This window comes from Dipodomys merriami, unplaced genomic scaffold (genome assembly GCF_024711535.1).
Source record: "Dipodomys merriami isolate MVZ:Mamm:240054 unplaced genomic scaffold, mDipMer1.0.p SCAF_6, whole genome shotgun sequence".
NCBI lineage: Eukaryota > Metazoa > Chordata > Mammalia > Rodentia > Heteromyidae > Dipodomys > Dipodomys merriami.
Window position 1 is genome coordinate 9,222,015 of NW_027206179.1, and position 21,670 is coordinate 9,243,684.

The following is a 21,670-nucleotide window of genomic DNA, read 5'->3' on the forward strand; positions in this document are numbered from 1 at the left end:
ATGGATGGAGATGTGATGATCACTGGGTTTTTCCCTCTCTATGCTCTGGAAAAAGCTCATAGTAACTTTGATGCTTCCAGACAAGAAGAGAACACACTGTAAGTAATTCAATATTTTATTCCCATGTACTGTTCTGTTCTGAGGATGGGTGATGGCTGAGGGAACTCTAGGTACACACATCAATGTCTGTATTTTCTACACTGACTATCATCTCTATTGAAGCAGGAACAGCTCAGTTTCATTGTTTTATCTTGCATCTATTGTTGAGTGATTTTCTGCCTGCTATTAGGACAGGACTCTATTTCCATACAGCTTCTCCTTTGCAGGCCAGTAAATTCTTCACTTTCTTCTGCCTGTCTGTATCTCCTACACTTCAGCTGTCATTGCAGAAAGTGAAGTGATGTTATTACAATCAACCTGAATCACTGGCATGACATCTATACTAAAGGGCTGTAGCTACATTTTCTGGCCCCCTAAGCCAGTAGTTTTGCGAACTTTTCTCTAGAAACATCTATATTTTGAGAATGTTGATAAAGTGTCGTATGGTAGGCTGGAGGCTCATGCCTGTAGTCATAAGTACTCATGGGGCAGATAATTAAGAATGGAAGTTTGAAGCTGGCCCAGGCACAAAAATCTGTGCGACTTTTATCTCCAATTAACCAACCCAAAGCTAGAAGTGTGGCTCAAGTGACAGTGTGCTAGCCTTGAACATAAAAAGCTCAAGGACAGTGTCCAGACACTGATTTCACGCTCTAGGACTGTGTCTCCTCCTTGGCTCTCTCCGTTTTCCCTGTCTGTTCTCTGTGTCTTGCTCTCTGTCTCTCACACAGGTCCACACACATATTCTTAATATAGACAAGTAGTTGCTCTTCCAAACTAAACATTGTATCATTATTTTATGTCAAATATGATGCACAACCCATGCCTTACCAGGCAGGTTAGTGTGATAAGGATCACTTAATGGAGAATTTTATCTGCCACGGTAAGTTCTGTTTTACTTTTGCACATTCATATTCTTAAATTTGGGTCTGTAACATAAGGTCTCAGCAATAAATAGCTGTACTTAAAAAAGAAAAGAAGTAGTTGGGGAGCTGGGGATGGAAGGGATGATAGGGGAAAAACAAAGGAGGAGGTAACAATGCTCTATAGGAAATATACTCATTACCTTACTCATGAAACTGTAACCCTTCTATACACAATATTTTGAACAATAAAAACATGTAAAAAAGAAAAGAACTGCACAGAACTTCAAGAAATTCTAGCAAAGTGATAACTACTGCAAAAGAAAATGTCATTGTGTCTATCATTTTCACTCCTTTTCAAGTTCTGGTGTGACAAGTATAGACTGAGGTAGCTTCCCACAATTAAGAGCAGAGATCCCAGGATAGGAATTGCTCTCTTCCCTGCAATAGAATATATTTTTCCATATTTGTCACTAGTACATTCATCTTTCTTTAGTGCTGGGAACTCAGGGCCCGGCACTGTGCTGTCCTTGAACATTTTGCTGAAGGCTAGTGCTCTAGCACTTAAACCACAGCTCCACTTCCAGCATTTTTGGTGGTTAAATGGAAATAAGAGTCTCACAGATATTCCTGCCTAAGCTAGCTTCAAAACACAATCCTCATATCTCAGCCTCATGAGTAGTTAAGACTACAGGCACGACACACTAGTGTCTGGCTTAACTTATTCTTTATATTCCCCACTATTTACACATGTTTGGCTGATTTTCATTCTCTTAATTTCCCAAAATATATTTGAGTGCTTTTGTTAAGGCATTGATATAGACACATTGAGTAGTATGGTTTCAGCCGATGATGTTTCTTAGCTACCCATAGATATGAAGTAAAGTCTTACCTGGATTAGGAAATTTTTATATGTGCTATTGACTACAGATAGTAATAATTATTGACTAAGTCATTCTTGTAGACAAATAGCACACTGAAATTAGACATGAGTAGGTGACAGATTTGACTCAAGTCTACACCCATTGATTTGGGGTGATGCTTATCAATTTTGATAAAATATAGAGCTTATGCCAAGTACCTGATTCATATTGTAGTTCCACCATGCATGTAACATATTTTGATTATATTCACGCATTCTTTTATAACCATTTTATTGTGTCACACTTCTTTTTTTCTCTACAGTATTTCCAATTTCTTTTACTCATTTTCATTTTTCTGAGGTAGCTAGGAGTGAGCCACTGATCATTGGCTTGCTTTACATTCTTGATTGTCTTTTCCACTCAAAACTGATACTCTACCACTTGAGCTACACTTCCACTTATAGCTTTTTGTTAGTTAACTAGAGATAAAGTGTTTCGTGGTCTTTTCTGTACCACCTTGCTTTGACTCAGAATTCTTAGCCCTTTGCTTCCTGTTTAGCTAGGATTGCAGACATAAGCCACCATTAGAGATAGCTTCAATTTCTTGAAGAATCTCCAAGCTTTACTTCTTATATACCTTTACCAAAATTGCAATTTTTGTCTGGATTGATATATAACTGATGTATATCCTGATTGCTCAAATGATTAAAGATTTTTTCTGATGTGATTTTCTATTTCTAATTTTTTTATTGTGAAAATATCATACACAGGGATTACAATTAGATGGGCAAGATAATGAATGCATTTCTTATCAAGCATTATTGCCTCCTCCTTTGTTTCCCCTTACCATTCATTCACATCTCCCCCCACCCTGTCCTCTCCTCTCTCCCCCTTCCCTTCTACCCCCCACATCAATGTTGTAAAGTTCATTTTTGACATAACATCTTGTACATCTCATTGTTGCAATGGATCCACATGTATAACTATTTAAACAATTTTTTCCCTTCCCATCCACAAATTATACCAACATCAAATACAGTGAAAACAGGGGTTATACCATGGGGGATGGACATACAAAGCAACCAAGAAATATTTTATAAGTATGTTTGAAACAATAGCAAGAAAGAAAATGCATTCGAGTCTTTATCTTGGGGTTCATTTCACTTAACATCAACTTATCTGACCATTTCTGCTTGTCTTGGAAAAAATTATATTTAGTGAAGTAAGCCAGCCCCAAAGACACATAGGTCCCATTGTTTTCTTATTTGCAATATCTATTTCTAATTTTTAAGTGGGTATTTCTTGATTAGATTTTGTCTCTACTGGTGTTTTGAGTTGTTTCTCACTATTTTTTTCATATATATATGTATATATATATATATATAATAAAAAATACTGTACAGAGGGGTTACAGTTACATGAGTAAAGTAATGAGTACATTTTGTATCGATCATTGTTACCTCCTTCTTTGATTTCCCCTACCACCCTTTCCTCCCAACCTCCCCAACTCCTCCCCCCAAATTGTAAAGTTCATTTTCAACATAAGTTCATGTACATCTCTTTGCTACAGTGGGTCAACCTGTATCCTTCTTTCAGCAGTTTGTTATTTCTCTTCCTTTTCCCAAATTAGAAAAATGTATAGGTGAGATTCAGGGCACCAGAATCAAATACAGTGAAAACAGGGGTCTTACCATGGGAGAACATACAAAAGAAACAAAAAAAATCACATAGTACATTATAAATACATTAAAAACAACAGCAAGAAAGATAAAACCTATTTTTTGTTTTTTAAAAATGTTTTTATTATAAAAATAGTGTACAGAGGGGTTACAGTTACATGAGTAAGGTAATGAGTACATTTCCCATTGAACATTCTTACCTCCTCCTTTATTTTTCCCCTACCATCCCTTCCCTCCCTACCTCCCTAACTCCTCCGTCCCTCCTCCCGACAAGTTGTAAAGTTCGCTTTCAACATAGTGTCTTGTACATCTCATTGTTACCATGGGTCAACCTGTATCAACCTACATTTTGTTTTTTCCCTTCCCCTCCCCAAATTTTGTGTCCCTATCTTGGGGTTCAATTCACTTAGCATCATCTTATATGGTCATATGTACATAGCTTTTTATCTTTTCCGCTTGTCTTAGACATATATTAGTTATTGCAAATAAGGGAAACTATGAAACCTATGTTTCTTTGGGCCTGGCTTACTTCACTTAATATAATTGTTTCCAGTCCTCTCTGAAATGAATAGCTAGCAAGATTTTTTTTTTTTTGGATCCGGTTGTGGGGCCTGAACTCTGGGCCTGGACGCTGTCCCTCAGCTCTTCAGCTCAAGGCTAGCGCTCTAGAGCCACAGCGCCACTTCCGGCTTTTTTCTTTTTGCTTATGTGGTGCTGAGGAATCGAACCCAGAGCCTCATGCATGTAAGGCAAGTGCTCTACCACTGAGCCACCTTCCCAGCCCCAGCTAGCAAGATTTTTAACTATTCAATTGTCTGTTTCAAAGTTTCTTTCATTATGGTGTATATTTTCAATTGAATACCAACACAGCTGCTTTAACTTCCACTGCTGGAGGTGGAATTTAAGGCCTTGTATATGAGACAATTGATTCTAGCACATAGTCAAAAGCAGAGATTAATTCTTGCTGTTGTTTTATGAGCTATTTGAATTGCATTTAAGTTACCTGTGTGTGTATGGTCCCCTCATTTTCTCTATTACTTGCTAAGTTTAGGTCTCTATTAAGAACTAATCTATTTTTTTATTGAAAAGGTGATGAGCTGGGGGTTACAATTACATATGTAAGACTATAAGTAAATTTGTTTTTAATCATTGTTTCCCCATCCTTCTTTACATCTAACTTAACACTTCCCTCTCCCCCAAAAAAGTTGAAATGTTCATATCCTACATAGTGTCAAATGAATATGAATGTTGCTATGGTTCATCCATTGTTCTGCTGCTTCTGTGATTCCCTTTCCCCTCCACATATTGCACTGTCTATTATGCAAAACACAAGGTACAAAAAAACTAATAGAAATGAATAAAGAAAAAAACAATGATGAAGGTTAAAAAAAACTATATGCAGGGTCTAATGAGAATTTCTTGTTTCCACAAGTTGTAGTTCATGTTCATATGCTTCATTATCAAACCAAATGCCCCTCAGTAGATGAATGGATCAAGAAAATGTGGTATATACACACAATGGAATTCTAGGCTTCCATCAGAAAGAATAACATTGCTCCATTCATAAGGAAATGGAAAGACTTGTAAAAACTTATATTAAGTGAAAGAAGCCAGACCCAAAGAAAAGCTTGTCACATGATTTCCCTCATTTCTAAGAATTAGAATATGTATATGATATTCTTAACAGAGGTTCTCAATAATCCAAGTGCTTAGTGCAAAGAACTAATCAATTTTGACATTAAAAATATATGGTGTTTCACGCATAAATGCCCAGTTTCACAATGTCATCCCTTCCTATGGGTGTCGGGTTTAAGCCATGTATTATTTGGCACCTTCTCCAAGAATCAGATATCTATTGTTTGCAATTACTTTTTGGTCTTTTATTTCCTTGATCCATGTATCTGTTTTAATCAGAATTTTTTCTGCTATTATAGCTCTGCAGTATAAGAGAAAAACAGATATAGAGATACTGTCATGTTGTTCTTCTGCCTTAAGGTAGCTCAGGCTAATTGAGGATTTCCTTTTTCATAAAATTTAGTTGTGCCTTTTTAATTTTTTTGAAGGAATTTTGATGGAGACTCCACTGAATCTGTAGCTGGTTTTTCAGTAATACTGCTATTTTCACCATACTGATAGTGGGATCCAGAATAATGTGTGGTATGTGTTGATATGTATAATTTTGTTGCATTTGCCTTTGACAGTGCACTTTTTTTTTTTTTTTTTTTAATTTTTGCCGAACTCTGGGCCTAGGCACTGTCCCTCAGCTCTTCAGCTCAAGCCTAGCCCTCTGCCACTACAGTGCCACTTCCAGCTTTTTCTGCTTATGTGGTGCTGTGGAATCAAACCACGGCCTCATGCATGCAAGGCAAGCACTCTACCACTGAGCCACCTTCCCAGCCGTAGTGCACGATTTTTACTTCCGTCTTATCCCCCTGTTGTTTTTGTAAAGCCTCCTCTTTGCTTTATTGATTATTGCTATTGTGTTCTTTATTCTCTAATTCTTTTCCTTATACTTGATTATTTCATTATTTCTACTTATCTTGGGTTTATTATTCTAGTTCCATGAGATGCAGCATAGATTCTTTAGTATAGTGTCTGTATTCCTGATTTCAGCAAAGGTTGTTAAAGTGCCATTTCATTCCTCTTTTCTGTATCTGTAGATTCTGATAATTGTTTTCATTTTTTTGTTCCAAATAGCAGTTATCTTCTTGAAGTTTGGCTTGAAAACAAATAATTTAATGATGCATTAATCACTGAATGAAATTGAATATTTTAAATTAAATTTATTTTTTACCTGAAAAATAATTCATTTCATTTCCATGTTATGGGCATATTTTCGGTGTTTTCCTGGTTAATTTCTAGTCTTACTACAGTGTGGTCTGCAGGTGTGCTCCATATACTTTCAATACTTTTTAAATCTGGCTGGATCTGTGTGTTATCATACGATCTCTTCTGGAGATCAAATGCTCAGTATGTTGATGAAAAATGGTTTATTCAGACGTTGGTGAAATGTTCTATAAGTGGATGTGAGACACATCTAATCAAAGGTGATATTTAATCCTGATACTTCCCTAATGATTTTCTCTGGATGATCTCTCCAGAAAATCTTCAACTATTAATATATCGAGGACTATTTCAAAGGCTGCTTAAATAGAGTTAAGTGAATGGATAGTGTGTTAATATACATTTAAAATTGTTATGTCATCTTGTTGATTTGATCCATCCATCATTACATTACAAACTTGTCACATTTGGTTGCTTTGATTAAAGTCTGTTTGTGATATACGATGGATGCTTCTGCTTTCTTTTGGCCTTTATGTGCGTGAGCTGCCTTATTCCACTGCTTTTTTGTCCTTTCACTTATTGTTTATTTCTATTATAAAGCTGATGTACAGAGGGGGTTACAGTTGCATAAGTGAAAGAGTACATTTCTTTTGGAACAATGTCACCTCTTCCCTTGCTATGTTTCTTTTCCATCCTCAGCCACAACTTCAATAGTTTATTTTCAACAGTGTCTAGTGAGTAGCACTGCCTCATTTGTTTACACTTTGTTCCACCATTTCTGTGCCCCCATGCTCTCACAAAAACACATGCATGAACAAACCAAAGGTAGATAAAATAGCAAAATCAGTAAAATAAACAAATAAACAAACAAACTAAAACCTCTTGTGACCATTTACTGGAGTTCATTTCGACAAATATAATTTTGCATGATCAGATGTACATCGTTATTTCACCTTTGTGTTCCTCTCCTAAATATAATCTTTATTCACACTGTGTGGAGTACCTAGAGACCTGTATAATTTATCATGTTCAAGTGACTTTTATTGTTGTTGGTGGTGGTCATGGGGCTTGAACTCTGGTGCTGTCCCTGAGCTCTTCAGCTCAAGGCAAGCACTATACCGCTTGACACAGCACCGCTTCTGGTTTTCTAGTGGTTCTTTGGAGTTAAGAGTTTCAAGGACTTTCCTGCTTGGGCTCACTTTGAACCATGATCCTCATATCTAAGTCTTCGAAGTAGCTAGGATTACAGTCATGAACCACCAGCACCCATCCCAAGTGTCTTTTTTTATTGTTTTTTTTTAATCATTTGACTTGTTTATTTATAGATTTAGAAGTACATTCTAGCTACTACACCCAGAAAAACCATGCAAACGATGTTTCTGTGGGTCTCCCTTACATTCCTTTCTTACACTCATTGAGGGCCACTGATGGTGAATTGTGTTTCTTGGAATCACACTATCATTTGGATTGGAGGTTTTATTCATTCAGACATTCTAACTCTTATTGGTAGTTTCTTGCATTTCCATTCCCAGTCATTATTGAGAGATCACTTGTCACTACTTCCAATATGTGACTTCTTCTCCAGGTTTATTGCAACTTCTTCCACCCTTCCTCTCCATCTAGAATCTTCTATTGAGTTCAATAGTAGTGACTTTTGACTTTTGGAATATGAGTTTTCATTTGTCAGTTATACATTCTGTGGTGCTTGTGGGGCTAAAATAGATTACAACAAACTGGGAATGATGACAACTATCCATGACAATGAGGATAAAACAGAAACAAAATATACACACAAAAATATTAGAGGACTGTGATCAAATCCATAAATGAATTACAGAAAGGTTATAAGGAAATCTTTTCATTTAACTGTTAGTGAAACGTTTTCATTTAATATCTTAAGATAAAATATTAAAGACATACAAATGAAAACTGCAACTGCATTGTATTCCTCCCATCATTTGTAAATTGGATATTCAATTTTACATTGATCTATGGTAATTACTAGATATATTACCAATTTTTCCCTCTTCATAAGAATTATGTGTAAGATTTGTCTACCACATTTACAATGTTAGAACATTCGCAGGTCACTTTGAATATTCACTCTTACCAGTAAGTTTTATACAGTTTTAAATTTTTATTCTCTTTTGGTTGAAGTACAACAAATTGCCATTCAATAGAACAGTTTATGAATACAGTGCCTCTTGATCAGTGTCACCCCTTTCAACATTCTCACCCATACCTCCCACCGCACTCCCTTCTTTTCTCAATTTTAGGTTATGTATTGAATTGGGGTTTTTTGCCATTTAACAAACAAGTTATGTGCACTTTATGTATACTGATTCATATATACCCCCATCCTGGCACTCATTTTTTGGACTTGGACTCTATTTGTGTTCTCCATAGATTCTATTAAACTCAGTTAATTCATTTATAAATGCTTGTGTGCCCCAGGCACATTTTAGTTCCCAACAATCATACAACCTGTGCTTCTCTGAGTCTGGTTTACTTCACTTAACACAATCCTCTCCTAGTCTTCCATTTCTTTATGAATGGTTTGATGTCATTTTTTGTAATGGATGAACAGAATTCCATTGTGTATACAGACTACATTTTCCTCCACTGAGGAACATCTGGACTGCTTCCATATCTTGCCCATAGTAAATAAAGCTGCAATAAGCATGGTTGTAGTGGTAGCATTGTTGGAACATTCTCAGCTCAATATTATAGTCACTCTTACTAGGAAGTTTAATAGATTTTTTAAATTTTATTTGCTTTATGCAGTTGTATAAAGAGAGCAGTGGATGAATTCAGTGCCTCAATATCACTCACACCTGAACCCCATGCTTCATTTTCTTAATTTTAGATTAGATCTTGATTTTTTGCCATTTATCAAAGCAATTCATGTATACAATGCATCTTGATCTGTGTCATCCCTTCAGTATGTTTCACCCAACCCTTCCCTTATTTGTCCTAATTTTGTGGCATATACAATGCTTTCTTGCCTGCATTCTACTCATCTCCCATATTCATGATTCTATTCCTGTACATTTGACCTCCTACACCCTGCAGGTATTCCTAATACTCATTTTGTTGGGCTTAGACTTTATTTTTCTTAGTAATTACATTATTTTTGCTCTCCATAGATTCTTTTGTTAAAAATTTTTATTGTAAAAATACTGTACAGAGGAGTTACAATTACATGGGCTAGATAAGGAGTACATTTCTTATCAAGCATTGTTGCCTCTTCTTTGTTTCCCCTTCCCATCCCTTCCCCTACTCTCCCTACTTCCCCCACTCGATCCTCCCCCCCCCACTAAAGTTGTAAAGTTCATTTTTCAACATAACTACTTGTACATCTCATTGTTTCAAATGGGTCTACCTGTATCCCTACTTAAACGATTTGTTTTTGCCCTTCCCCTCCACAAATTATACAAACATCAAATATAGTGAAAGTAAGGGTTATACCTTGGGGAGGGACCTAAAAAGCAACATAGAAATCATCTTATAAATATGTTAGAAACAATTGCATGAAAGAAAAAAAACATTTGAATATTTATCTTGGGGTCTCCATAGATTCTATTATACTTCAGTTAATTCATTTAAAATGGCTTGGATACCGCTCAGTGTGCTTACTTTCAGATTTATAGACACATTCTAGTTTCCATTAAAGAGAGAAATCATACAATCTGTGTTTCTCTCTGGGTCTGACTTACTTCACATTTCATAATCCTCTCCAAATCTTTCCATTTCTTTATCTTTTTAATTTTTTTTTTTTTTTGGTCAGCCATGGGGTTTGAACTCTGAGACTAAGCGCTGTCCTTCAGCTCTTCAGCTCAAGATGAGCACTCTACCATTTGAGCTACAGTGCCACTTCCAGTTTTCTGGTGGTTTATTGGTGATAAGAGTTTCAGGGACAATCCTGCCCAGGCTGGCTTTGAACTGTGATCCTCAGATCTCAGCCTCCTGAAAATCTAGGATTACAGGTGTGAGCCACCGGCACCTGGCTTCCATTTGTTTATTAATGGTTCAATGCCATTCTTTATCATGAATAAGCAGAATTTCCATTGTGTATATAGATGTATCTGGGCTAATTCAATACCTTGGCTATATTAAATAAAGCTGCAATAAACATGGTTGTGTTGATAGCTTTAATGTTTCTTTGTTTGTTCAATATTGGATATATGCTCAGAAGTGGAGTTATTGGCTCCTAGGGTAGTTTTATATTTAGTGTTTGAGGACCCTCCATACTACTTTCCAAACTAGTTGAACAAATTTCTATTCCCACCAACAGTGTAATAGAGTCTCTTTGGACCACATCCTCACCAACATTTCTTATTGTTTTCTTGATAATGGCCATTTTGAGTTGAGACACAGTCCCAGTTTGGTCTTCATTTGCATTTCTTTATGGAAAGAGATGTTCAACATTTTTTAATGTGTTTTTTTGCCATTCTTATTTCTTCTTCTGAGAAGTCTCTCTGAAGTCATTAGCTCATTCATTACTCAGATACTCTTAACTGTGCTTCTCTGAGAACATCTTTATCCTTTCTTCATTTCTAAAGGATATTTTTTGTAAGCTCAGTATTCTTTGTGGATAATTTACATATATTTTATCTGCATTATGACTGTAAAGATTTCTTGCCACATTCTCTAGATTATATGGATACTACTGAGGATTCAGCTATTAGGGAAATGACAACACACCTATATGATATGAGCCCCATTTCTGTTATAGTTTAGAGAATCCTCCCTGTATATGTATCTCACTTGTGAAATCATGATGAGACAGCTTGCTGTAGGTGTTATAGTCAAAAATTTCATTGCCCTTCATGTTAAGGAATAGTACACTGTATCCTTGTTACAATTCCTTTTTTGAAAATAATCAACTTTTGACAAACCTTTTCACACATCTTCATTCTTACTTACAATTTGCTTTGCCATATGTGTAGTTCAATTACATTTCCCTCAAAGTCACTATTTTCTTCTGTTTAGAAGACTTCACAAACATGATAGGTTTTCATTGTGATCATTTCATATATACCTACAGCATATTTTGAACAAGTTTATCCTTTAATTAGTAGTTCTGATGTGCCTTCATTGTTTCCATTTTTGAAGAATGTCTGTTGATTTCATTATATAAATTTCTTTAGAATGTGCATAACACATGCACATGTGGCCAAGTGCATACATGTGCACGTGTGTGCGCATGTGCACGTGCACGTGCATGTACACATGCACACACCTGGCTCTCATAGACATGAAACACAGAAAAATAGAAGAGTACTTTGAAACTTTCTTTGGGGGTGGGTCCGGTCATGGGGCCTGAACTCTGGGCCTGGGTGCTGTCCCTCAACTCTTCAGCTCAATGCTAGCGCTCTACCACTTGAGCCACAGCACAACTTCCAGCTTTTATTTCTGCTTATGTGGTGCTGAGGAATCGAAACCAGGACCTCATGTATGCAAGGCAAGCGCTCTACCACTGAGGCACCTTCTCAGCCCACTCTGAAACTTTTTATTTCTCTCTATTTGTTCCTTTTCAGTTTCTCAATCTATATATATTTGGAAGAGAATAGTGAGCACAGCATTTTACCATGTTGGCCTTGGAATTGGGATTGCATTGTAATTCTTCCTTACAATTCTCTTCTCAACCTCCATATTGGATGCTCCCCTCTCCATAATTAGTTCATTGGAGTTGGATGCAACCCTTTTGCTTTATTGCATAAATAAAAATAAAATTCCTCTTACCTTATATTTTAGCTCTTGTTCTGGTTGATATTCCAGGAAGAGCTTTTCAACAAGTTGAGTCTGTTAGTACAGTTTGCTATATAATCTTTCATAAATAATACTGCTTCTGAAAGTTGCTCTTAATTTGAACATTCATTAGTTAGTCTGACCTGCCATACAAACCCATAACATAACTGGGTGACCCAAACACAAGATTTCCAGAATATTTTCTGCCTCATGAAAACCTAATGCAATGGATAACAGCTTTATGCTGTGGTGCATGCAATAGTGGGGGAAAAGGAAGATGTCTCTCAGTTTAATTAAGTTTCTGAATCTCATTCATGGCATGTTCCTTTCATGTCCTTCACTAATTCTATATACAAACATAAGACATTGCATTCACATTCTATTCCAATTAGGATAATATTTTAACAGTCATTAGCAGAGAATTGGAATTCAATCCATGAAAATCCTAAGTTTTGTAAAAATCCTCCTAAATTTCTATGCTTATTATACAGGATTATCTTCAAGAACTATCAGTTTGTTTTGGCCTTGGCTTTTGCTATTGAGGAGATCAACAAAAACCCTGATCTTTTACACAACTTCTCTCTGGGATTTGATATGTATAATATTCACTTCAGAGCTTGGACAATGTTCAAGAATCCCTTCACTTGGCTCTTTGGGAAGTACAAGATTCCAAACTACTCCTGTATGAGAGAAAGGAGGTCTATAGCAGTACTTACAGGGCCATCAGGAATAACATCTGACCAAATTGGGACGTTGCTGGGACTCTACAGATTTCCACAGGTGAGGGTGGAAGATGTAGAAGGATATAAAAATGACTAATATTTCATGTGCTAGAAGAGAATGAAGGAAGAGACTTATGAGCCTATCAAATTTTGTGGCATCAAAAAGTAAGTATTCAAACTTATGTATAAAGTGGGATGTGTGTGTGTGTGTGTGTGTGTGTGTGTGTGTATTCACTCTTCAAGAAAGGGGAAATGGAGAGTTAGAGCAGACAAATAATTTATTGTTTCAAGCCTTATCAATAATTTTCTTTTTTTTAATATTATTTTATTTTATTTGAGAACATACTGTACAGAGGGGCTACAATTACATGGGCAGAATAATGCATACATTTCTTACCAAGCATTGCAGCCTCCTCCTTTGTTTACCCTTCACCTCCTTTCCCAGCCTCCCCCCTCCCCCCACCCAATTATACTCCCCTCCCCCCCCACCGACATTGTAAACCTGGTTTTGACATGACATTTTGTACTTCTCATTGTTGCAACAGGTCCACCTGAATCCTTAAACGACTTGTTTGCCCCCATCTCCTCCACATGTTATACTGACATCAAATATAGTGAAAGCGGGGTTACACTGTGGGGGAGGGACATACAAAGCAACAAAGAAATAATCTTATAAATGCGTTAGAAACATATGCATGAAAGAAACGAAAACATTAAAATACATATTTAAGGGTTCATTTTCCTAACATCACATTATCTGACCTTTTCTGCTTGACTCATACCTATACTAGATATTGCAAATAAGGGAAACCATGGGACCTATGCTTCTTTGGGCCTGGCTTACTTCACTTAATATAATTTTTTCCAAGCCTTTCCATTTCCTAACAAATGGGGAAATGTCATTCTTTCTGATGGAGGCATAGAATTCCATTGTGTATATATACCACATTTTCTTGATCCATTCATCTACTGAGGGGCATCTGGGTTGGTTCCATATCTTAGCTATGGTAAATAATGCTGCAATAAACATAGTTGTGCTGGTAGCTTTAGTGTGGTCTTGTTTGTAAACATTTGGGTAAATGCCCAAAAGTGGGATTGCTGGATCATAGGGGAGATCTATGTGAAGTCTTTGGAGGAACCTCCATACTGCTTTCCAAAGTGGTTGAACAAGTTTACATTCCCACCAACAATGAAGTAAGGTTCCTTTCTGTCCACATCCCCTCCAGCATCTGTTGTTGTTAGAGTTCTTGATTTTTGCTGTTCTAACTGGAGTGAGGTGATATCTCAATGTTGTTTTGATTTGCCACTGAGCTACATCCCAGCCCATAATTTTCTTTAATACAATCAGGAAATGGAAAATGACTTTGTAGTGCGAAGATATGTTGAACAGGGTACTGGTGACCCACACCTGTATGCTAACTAATCAGGAAACTTGTATCTGCAATTAACCAGCAACAAGCAGAAAGTAAATGTGTGGATCAAGTGATCGACCAGTCTTGAGGGGAAAAACCAAGGAAATGCATGAGGACATGAGTTTTCACCCCTCTACTGGCTTGTAACTGCAAACTTGCACACAGAGACGTGCAAGAAATTATGTTGAATGAAGTAAGTCAGGCTCAGATTGAGAAATGTGAAATGTGTTCTCTAATATGTGAAAGTTAGATCTAAAATATGAACTATGTAATATGAAATTAATATGGCACATACCCATAGCCTCTTACATATATATATTTATATATGTATATGTATATATATATATATATATATATATATATATATATGATCAATCTGGTGAAAGTATGGTATTCATAGGGGTGAAAGTCCATGCTGTACCTTTCTAATAAAAAATAAAAACCAGATTGCATATTTTCTCTGAGTCAGGTAGGTGTTGACAGAAAAGGCAGAGGAACACGGAATGGATGGGTGGAAATAAACAATGTAATATTCAATATACATGTGTGAAAATGGAATTAGAAAAGGCAGGGAGTGGGTGGGGTTGATATTGATGGGAAAAGTTCATAAAAATAGTGACAGATCAGGAGACATTTCACAAATAATTCCACATGTTCTACAACTATTCAAAAACAATTATACTAAATTTTTCAAAACTAAAACAAAACCGACCTTCCACCTACTTTACCTACTGGTAATCTTCTCATTCATGAAGCATCCAATTTTCTTTCTCTTTAGCTTACCATGGGGCCTTTTGATCATGCCCTGAGTGACCATCACAATTTTCCTGCTCTCTATCAGCTGGCCCCAAAGGACACATCAATAGCCACTGCCATGGTCTCCTTACTGCTTTACTTCAGCTGGAGCTGGGTGGGTCTATTGACCTCACAGGATGAGAATGGTTCATGGGTTCTTGCTGAATTGAAAGAAGAGATGATCAAGAACAGAGTTTGTGTGGCCTATGAGCTTTTGATATCAAGCAAAGGTGTGTCTCATATATTCAAATTAATGGAAGTTTATGACAAGATAAATAAATCTTCAGCAAATGTCCTCATCATATATGGTGATAATGAATCACTACTAGATTTTATGGTGTGTATTGAGCAACTTTTAATCAAAGGCAAAGTTTGTATCATGAACTCACAGTGGGATTTAACCATGAGAAGGAAATATTTCATTCTAGGCTCATTGCATGTTCCTCTTATTTTTTCACATCATCATACAGATCTTTCTGGATTCACAGATTTTATCAAGGCAGTAAACCCTTCCAAATACCCAGAAGACATTTTTCTTGCTAGGATGTGGTTTCTGTCATTTAATTGCTCAGATGCTGACTCTGACTGTGTAACATGGGACAATTGTCCTCATGAAGCCTCTTTGGATTGGTTGTCTGGGTATATTTCTGTCATGACTATGTCTGGAGATAGTTACAATATATACAATGCTGTGTATGCTGTGGCCCAGGCTCTCCATGAGACGCTTCTTCAACAAACAGAAGATCACACAATGGGAAATAGAAAAGGAACAGTGCCTTCCCCTCCACAGGTAATTTCACCTTTGTCCAATGGCATATACCATGAACAAAGGCACTTCCTAGAATGTGTTTTATTCTATAAAATTAAATATTCCTGGTGTTTTCCCAAACTCAGGAAAGAACTTTTTTGTCGGTTTTGGGGCTTGAACTCTCAGCTTGGGCACTACTCAGCTCAAGACGAACACTCTACCACTTGAGCCACAGCACCACTTCCAGTTTTATAGTGGTTTTTATTGGAGATGAGAGTCTCACGGACTTTCCTGCCCAGGCTGGCTTTGAACTGTGATCCGTAGATCGCAGCCTCCCGAGTAGCTAGGATTACAGGCATGAGCCACTGGCACCCAGCCAGGAAGTAACTTTTGTTTACATATTGTGAGGTCTTATAGACATATGTTCAAATGTTCTTCTGAAATCAACTGGCCAGTAACAAGAATAAAATGTATTCCATGATTCTGTATATTGTTTTTATTTTCTTGGTTCAGAGGCATGAATGTTTTATCTGGGTCCCTTTGCCTTAGGCTAGCACTCTATCACTTGAGCCATACCAGTACTTCTCTTTTTTTCTGAGTAGTTTATTGGAGACAAGTCTCATGGACTTTCAGCCCATTCTGGATTTTAGGGCAATCCTCAAATCTCAGCCTCCTGAATAGCTGTGAACCACCTGGCTTATGAAATCATTTAGTAACAGATAACTTCAATATGCTCATAGCAAATGTTGTGAAAACTGTAAATGCAGTTTTCCCTTATGTTCTGTAGGTCTTCCTTTGGTTTCTCTTTGGGATTAAAGATCATCTATTCCTTTTATAAGTGACCAGAATTCAAAAAGATTATTTTTTTTCCTCCATAAGTTTTATTCTGTGATATTTCATTAGGTATCTCTCGTATTCTTCAATTCAGAATCAGGGATTAAAGGCAATCAGGAACTTTTCTTAGTTCAGGTTTTCTGTCTTAACTCTGGGATATACTTCACCATAAGATGATGTATCTATTTTAGCTGCACCCTTTTCTGAAAAACATCCAATTTTACAATCCTGTGGGAGACCAAGTAATTTTGGATGAGAAAAGGAAATTGGAGCCAGAGTATGACATTCTGAACATTTGGAATTTTCCAGAAGGTCTTCAACTTACAGTGAAATTAGGAAAGTTTTCTCCATATGCTCTCCATGATAATCAACTGTCCTTATCAGAAGATATGGTAGAGTGGACCATAGGAACTGCAGAGGTGGGTTGTATCTAATCATAATGATTTTAAGGACAAATACATAAACAAATGTCATCCTTTAAATTTAAACCTGACTGAGTGCCAGCCACTTTCCTCTATATTCCTAGTTACTTGGATAGCTGTGATTTGAATATCATGGTTTAAAGTCAGCCCAAGCAGGAAAGTTTATGAGACTGTTACTGCCAATTAACCACCAAAAATCTGGAAGTAGAGCTGTGACTCAAGTAGTGGAGTTATAACCTTGAGCAAAAAAACTCAAGGCCACTGCTTAGATCTTGAGTTCAAACCCCAGGATCAGCACCAAAAAATTAAATGTTTTAAATATTGATTTAGAATATTGTCATAAAATATAAATTGTATCTTTTTGGTAGGTTCCCTACACTGTGATAAAATACCTGAGGAATCATTTTATGTAGTGGAACCTTTTGGTTTGTTCCCTTCTGTGGATGCTACTTAGGCAGCTTTTGTGAGAGGAAACTTTGAAGGTGTCTGTGATGAGATTTATTCTTCAGAACCATCAGAAACTTAGGCCTGGGGTTCACATAACCTTATAAGAGCTAGGTCCTCCTCCTTGCTTTGCCGCATGTCACAGATGAATAGGAGACAAAATATAATGACATGAATTCTCAAAAGCTCCATGGCACTGTATATTAGGACTTTTTCTTAACCATTAGTTTCTAACTTTTAAAGAGTCCATACTGTTCAATAGTTCAACAAGCTAGAAATTCTGGTGGAACATAAAAGTCTTTGAGAATAATGGGATATAGAATGTATAACCGAATTCAATTAATTGACTGCACTTAATTGCATAGAAACATTATGCTTAATAATCTGATTCTTTAAAACAATGGATTTTTGAAGAACTAGTTAAGAAAGTTTGAAGAGTTACTGACATATACCTGGTTTTCCTCAGACTCCTCACTCTGTCTGCAGTGAGAATTGTTGTCCTGGATTCAGGAAATCTCATCAAGAAGGAAAGGCTGACTGTTGTTTTGATTGTACCCTTTGCCCAGAGAATGAGATTGCTAATGAGACAGGTAAGTCTGTAACTTACTAAGAAATTGTTCATCTCTCCCCCGTTTTCCTCAATTAATGAAGTCAATGCAAAAGTTGTACATCATTTTACTTCTCTCTGTTAATAATTTCATTTTCACAAGCGGTAGTATTGCTAGTTGATATATGATAGGTCATGAGCTTGAGTTACATATTTTAATGGTATTTTCTAGTCTACTGTAGGCCAAGTTATTTCATTAATCTCTCTTATCACCTAGGGTTAATACAACTATAAACTCTAATATGAAAGTAAACACAGTCATCTTAAAATTTACATTTTGTTCACACAGAACACATGGATGTTGCAAATATATTTCCCTCTGCCCAGAACTGCTCATATCACAAAGCAAGTATTTAGAAAGGTGGATTCATTTTAAGAAGTGAGCATGAATATGTGTCCAGGAGTGGTTACTCTGTTCCTACTACTTCACAGATGAGTTGGAGAGAAAAATAGAATGAGATGAATCAAGGATGTGCCACAGGATAAAATTAAGGTTTTACAGAGACATGTAGGAAAATGTAAGCCATATTATTTACAATTTTCAATTGATTGCAGAACGGGATATAATTCTGTTAATAAACATTAGAAAAAGGTGTAGGAAGTCACTGGTACATTAGAATGTCCCAAATGGCACATTATCAACAGATGTGATAATCACTGAAAGAAAAAACAAGTTGAATACAAAAGCCAAAATAAAAAAGATGCAAAGGAGAGGAAGCTATTGTTTAGAAAATACATAAAAGTAGGTTTATGATACTTAATGTTAGAATTATATCCAAATGAAAAATACCCTAATTTCTTTGAAGAAAGGGGCTTCACAACAAGAACTAATGATAATGGCAGCTTAAACTCCTTACCAGATATGGAACAGTGTATGAAGTGTCCAGATCATCAGTATGCCAACACACAGAGAGACCACTGCCTCTTGAGAGCTGAAAGTTTCCTGGCCTTTGGAGATCCCTTGGGCATGGCTCTGGCCTGCATGGCTCTCTGCTTCTCTATGCTCACTGCTGCTGTTCTTGGGATATTTGTGAAACACCAAGATACTGCCATTGTCAAGGCCAATAACAGGGCTCTCAGCTACATCTTGCTCATTTCCCTCATCTTCTGTTTCCTCTGTTCCTTGCTCTTTCTTGGACGTCCTAACACAGTCACCTGCATCCTGCAACAGATCACATTTGGGGTTGCATTCACTGTGTCTGTTTCTACTGTTTTGGCCAAAACAGTGACTGTGGTCCTGGCCTTCAAGGCCACTTCTCCAGGGAGAAAGATGAGGTGGCTGCTGGTATCAGGGGCTCCAAACCTCATCATTCCCATCTGCACCCTGATCCAGGTGACCCTCTGTGGACTCTGGTTGGGGACCTATCCTCCCTTTGTGGACACAGATGCACACTCTGAACATGGCCACATCATCATCCTGTGCAACAAGGGATCCCTCACTGCCTTCTACTGTGTCCTGGGATACCTGGGATCCCTGGCCATGGCCAGTTTCACTGTGGCTTTTCTGGCCAGGAACCTGCCTGACACCTTCAATGAAGCCAAGTTCCTGACCTTCAGCATGCTGGTGTTCTGCAGTGTGTGGCTCACCTTCCTGCCTGTCTACCACAGTGCCAAGGGGAAGGCCATGGTGGCAGTGGAGGTCTTCTCCATTTTGGCATCTGGGGCAGGACTCCTAGGCTGCATTTTTGCCCCAAGGTGCTACAATATCTTGTTAATGCTCAATAGAGATTCTCTACATGGCTTCAGGGATAAAAGACTATATAGTAGAAAAAATTAATTTTCTTATGTTTAAACTCATATGCTTGATTAGTTTATATGTCTTCTCTAAATCTACAGTAATTTCCCATTGTTATACTAGTTTGTATTGTGAAATTTTTATTTCAATGAATAAGGGTCTTTTGCTCATTTTTCTACTAGTAGCAGCCATAAGTGGTGGTGCTCACTATTTAAATTTAAATGTTCCTCGTATAGTTTGTTTCCTCCTATTTAATCTGCATTTAATCATATTATCCCCTCTTCTCAGTGTATGTTCACTCTTGTCTTTCTGAATCATTTTTCTAAATTTTCAAGTATATTAACTTCTTTTCGACACTCTACCATGTTGCATATTCCTTTAATGCATTTCATTAGTATTTTTCTCTTCACAGAGTTTCATCTTTTAATATGATCAGTAGAGATTGTTTAGTTTAGTACTTGTAAATTTCTACTCGCATATTTTCCTTTTACAATAATCCCGATTCTCTTTTGTGGGACCATTATCTTATCTATATATCTATCTTTCTCTTTTTCTCTTTGTCTATCTCTATATCCTTCTATCTCTTCTTCTTCCCTCTCACTCTGCTTTCCTCAGGTGGTGTAAGAAATGACTTGTATAAGCTACTAAACTACTCTTCAATTTAAAATTACAATGTAGAAGAACCTTTTGGGTTTTGTCTTAAAATTAATGTCTGTAATGCATCATAGTTTGCTACACATGGCTGTATATAATTTTCTAATTATTGTTGTTTAATAACCCTTTATTAATTTGGTAAATAGAAATTTCTGCATTTAATATACGGAAGATTATTTCTTATAATGGCATCACTTCTTACACTCTATTGACACATGAACATTTTTGTCATATTCAAAAACTCTTAATTTGATAAGGAAAGCATTAGTTATTGTTTCAATTAGGTTGACTTAGTGGGTTCTGTACTATTTTTTACCCAATCATATATTTAAGACATATGAACACAATCACATTCTTTTTTTGTTTCTTTTAATTCTCATTACATGTTTCTTCTGATATTAAGTAAATTTATACATGATTGAACTCTAGGCCTAGACTGTCTTTACCATTTTCACTCAAGGCTACCTTGAACCCCAGCTTCATTTCTAGCTTTATCATCTTTAATTGGAAATAAGAATCTCATGGATTTTCCTGATCAGGATGACTTTAACTCTCTTCTCACATTTATATTTCTGACAAAGAAATGACTATGTAAGTGACTATTAATTTCTATTAATTAAATTTTAGTTGACAATAAAACAACATATTGACAAAAATGTTTTGTGCATGCTCTCTTCTTAAGGGCATGGTGTTTAACAATTGAAAAATGTATGTGTGTTTTATTTCCAACTTCCTCAGCATGGTAATCAGGATATGATCAAAATACTTACCAGTTTCTATTGAGTTTTAATCTATTTTTCATATAGATGTTACAATTCCATTATTAGAGTTAAGTCTATATTATTTTTCTATATTTCTATTGTAAAAATACTGTACAGAGTGGTTACAGTTACTTGAGTAAGGTAATAAGAACATTTCCTATCGAGCATTGATGCCTCCTTCTTTGTTTTTCCCCTACCATCCTTTCCTTCCCCACCTCCCCAACTACTCCCCCCCCACCCTGCTGAAGTTGTAAAGTTTGTTTTCCACATAGCGTTCTGTATACATCTCATTGTTACAATGGGTCAACCTGTATCCTTATTTAACATTATTTTGTTTTTTTCTTTCCTCTTTTATTATAAAAAATGCTGTACAAGGGGGTTACAGTTACATGAGTAAGGTAATGAGCACATTTCATAGTGAACTTTATTACCTCCTCCTTTATTTTCTCCCTACCATCACTTCCCTCCCCACCACCCAAACTCGTCCCACCCATCCC

The 21,670-nt window shown here is 36.6% G+C and overlaps 1 protein-coding gene across 1 annotated transcript; it reads left to right on the top strand.

Moving 5' to 3' along the window:
- LOC138814267 (vomeronasal type-2 receptor 116-like) lies at positions 1-19,800 on the top strand. The gene is made up of 6 exons (XM_070003272.1): positions 1-98; positions 12,531-12,819; positions 14,952-15,758; positions 16,742-16,969; positions 17,883-18,006; positions 18,884-19,800. The coding sequence occupies exons 1-6, from the start codon at positions 1-3 to the stop codon at positions 19,798-19,800; spliced, it is 2,463 nt and encodes an 820-aa protein (XP_069859373.1).
- The last annotated feature ends 1,870 nt before the right edge of the window (positions 19,801-21,670 follow it).

What these genes read in the sequence shown, in the direction of transcription:
- LOC138814267 (XM_070003272.1), top strand. Translation starts at nt 1, where the DNA reads ATGGATGGAGATGTGATGATCACTGGGTTTTTCCCTCTCTATGCTCTG. An exon ending in GACTCTACAGATTTCCACAG is followed by an intron (nt 12,820 to 14,951) that starts GTGAGGGTGGAA and finishes CTTTCTCTTTAG; the next exon opens with CTTACCATGGGGCCTTTTGA. An exon ending in GGACCATAGGAACTGCAGAG is followed by an intron (nt 16,970 to 17,882) that starts GTGGGTTGTATC and finishes GGTTTTCCTCAG; the next exon opens with ACTCCTCACTCTGTCTGCAG.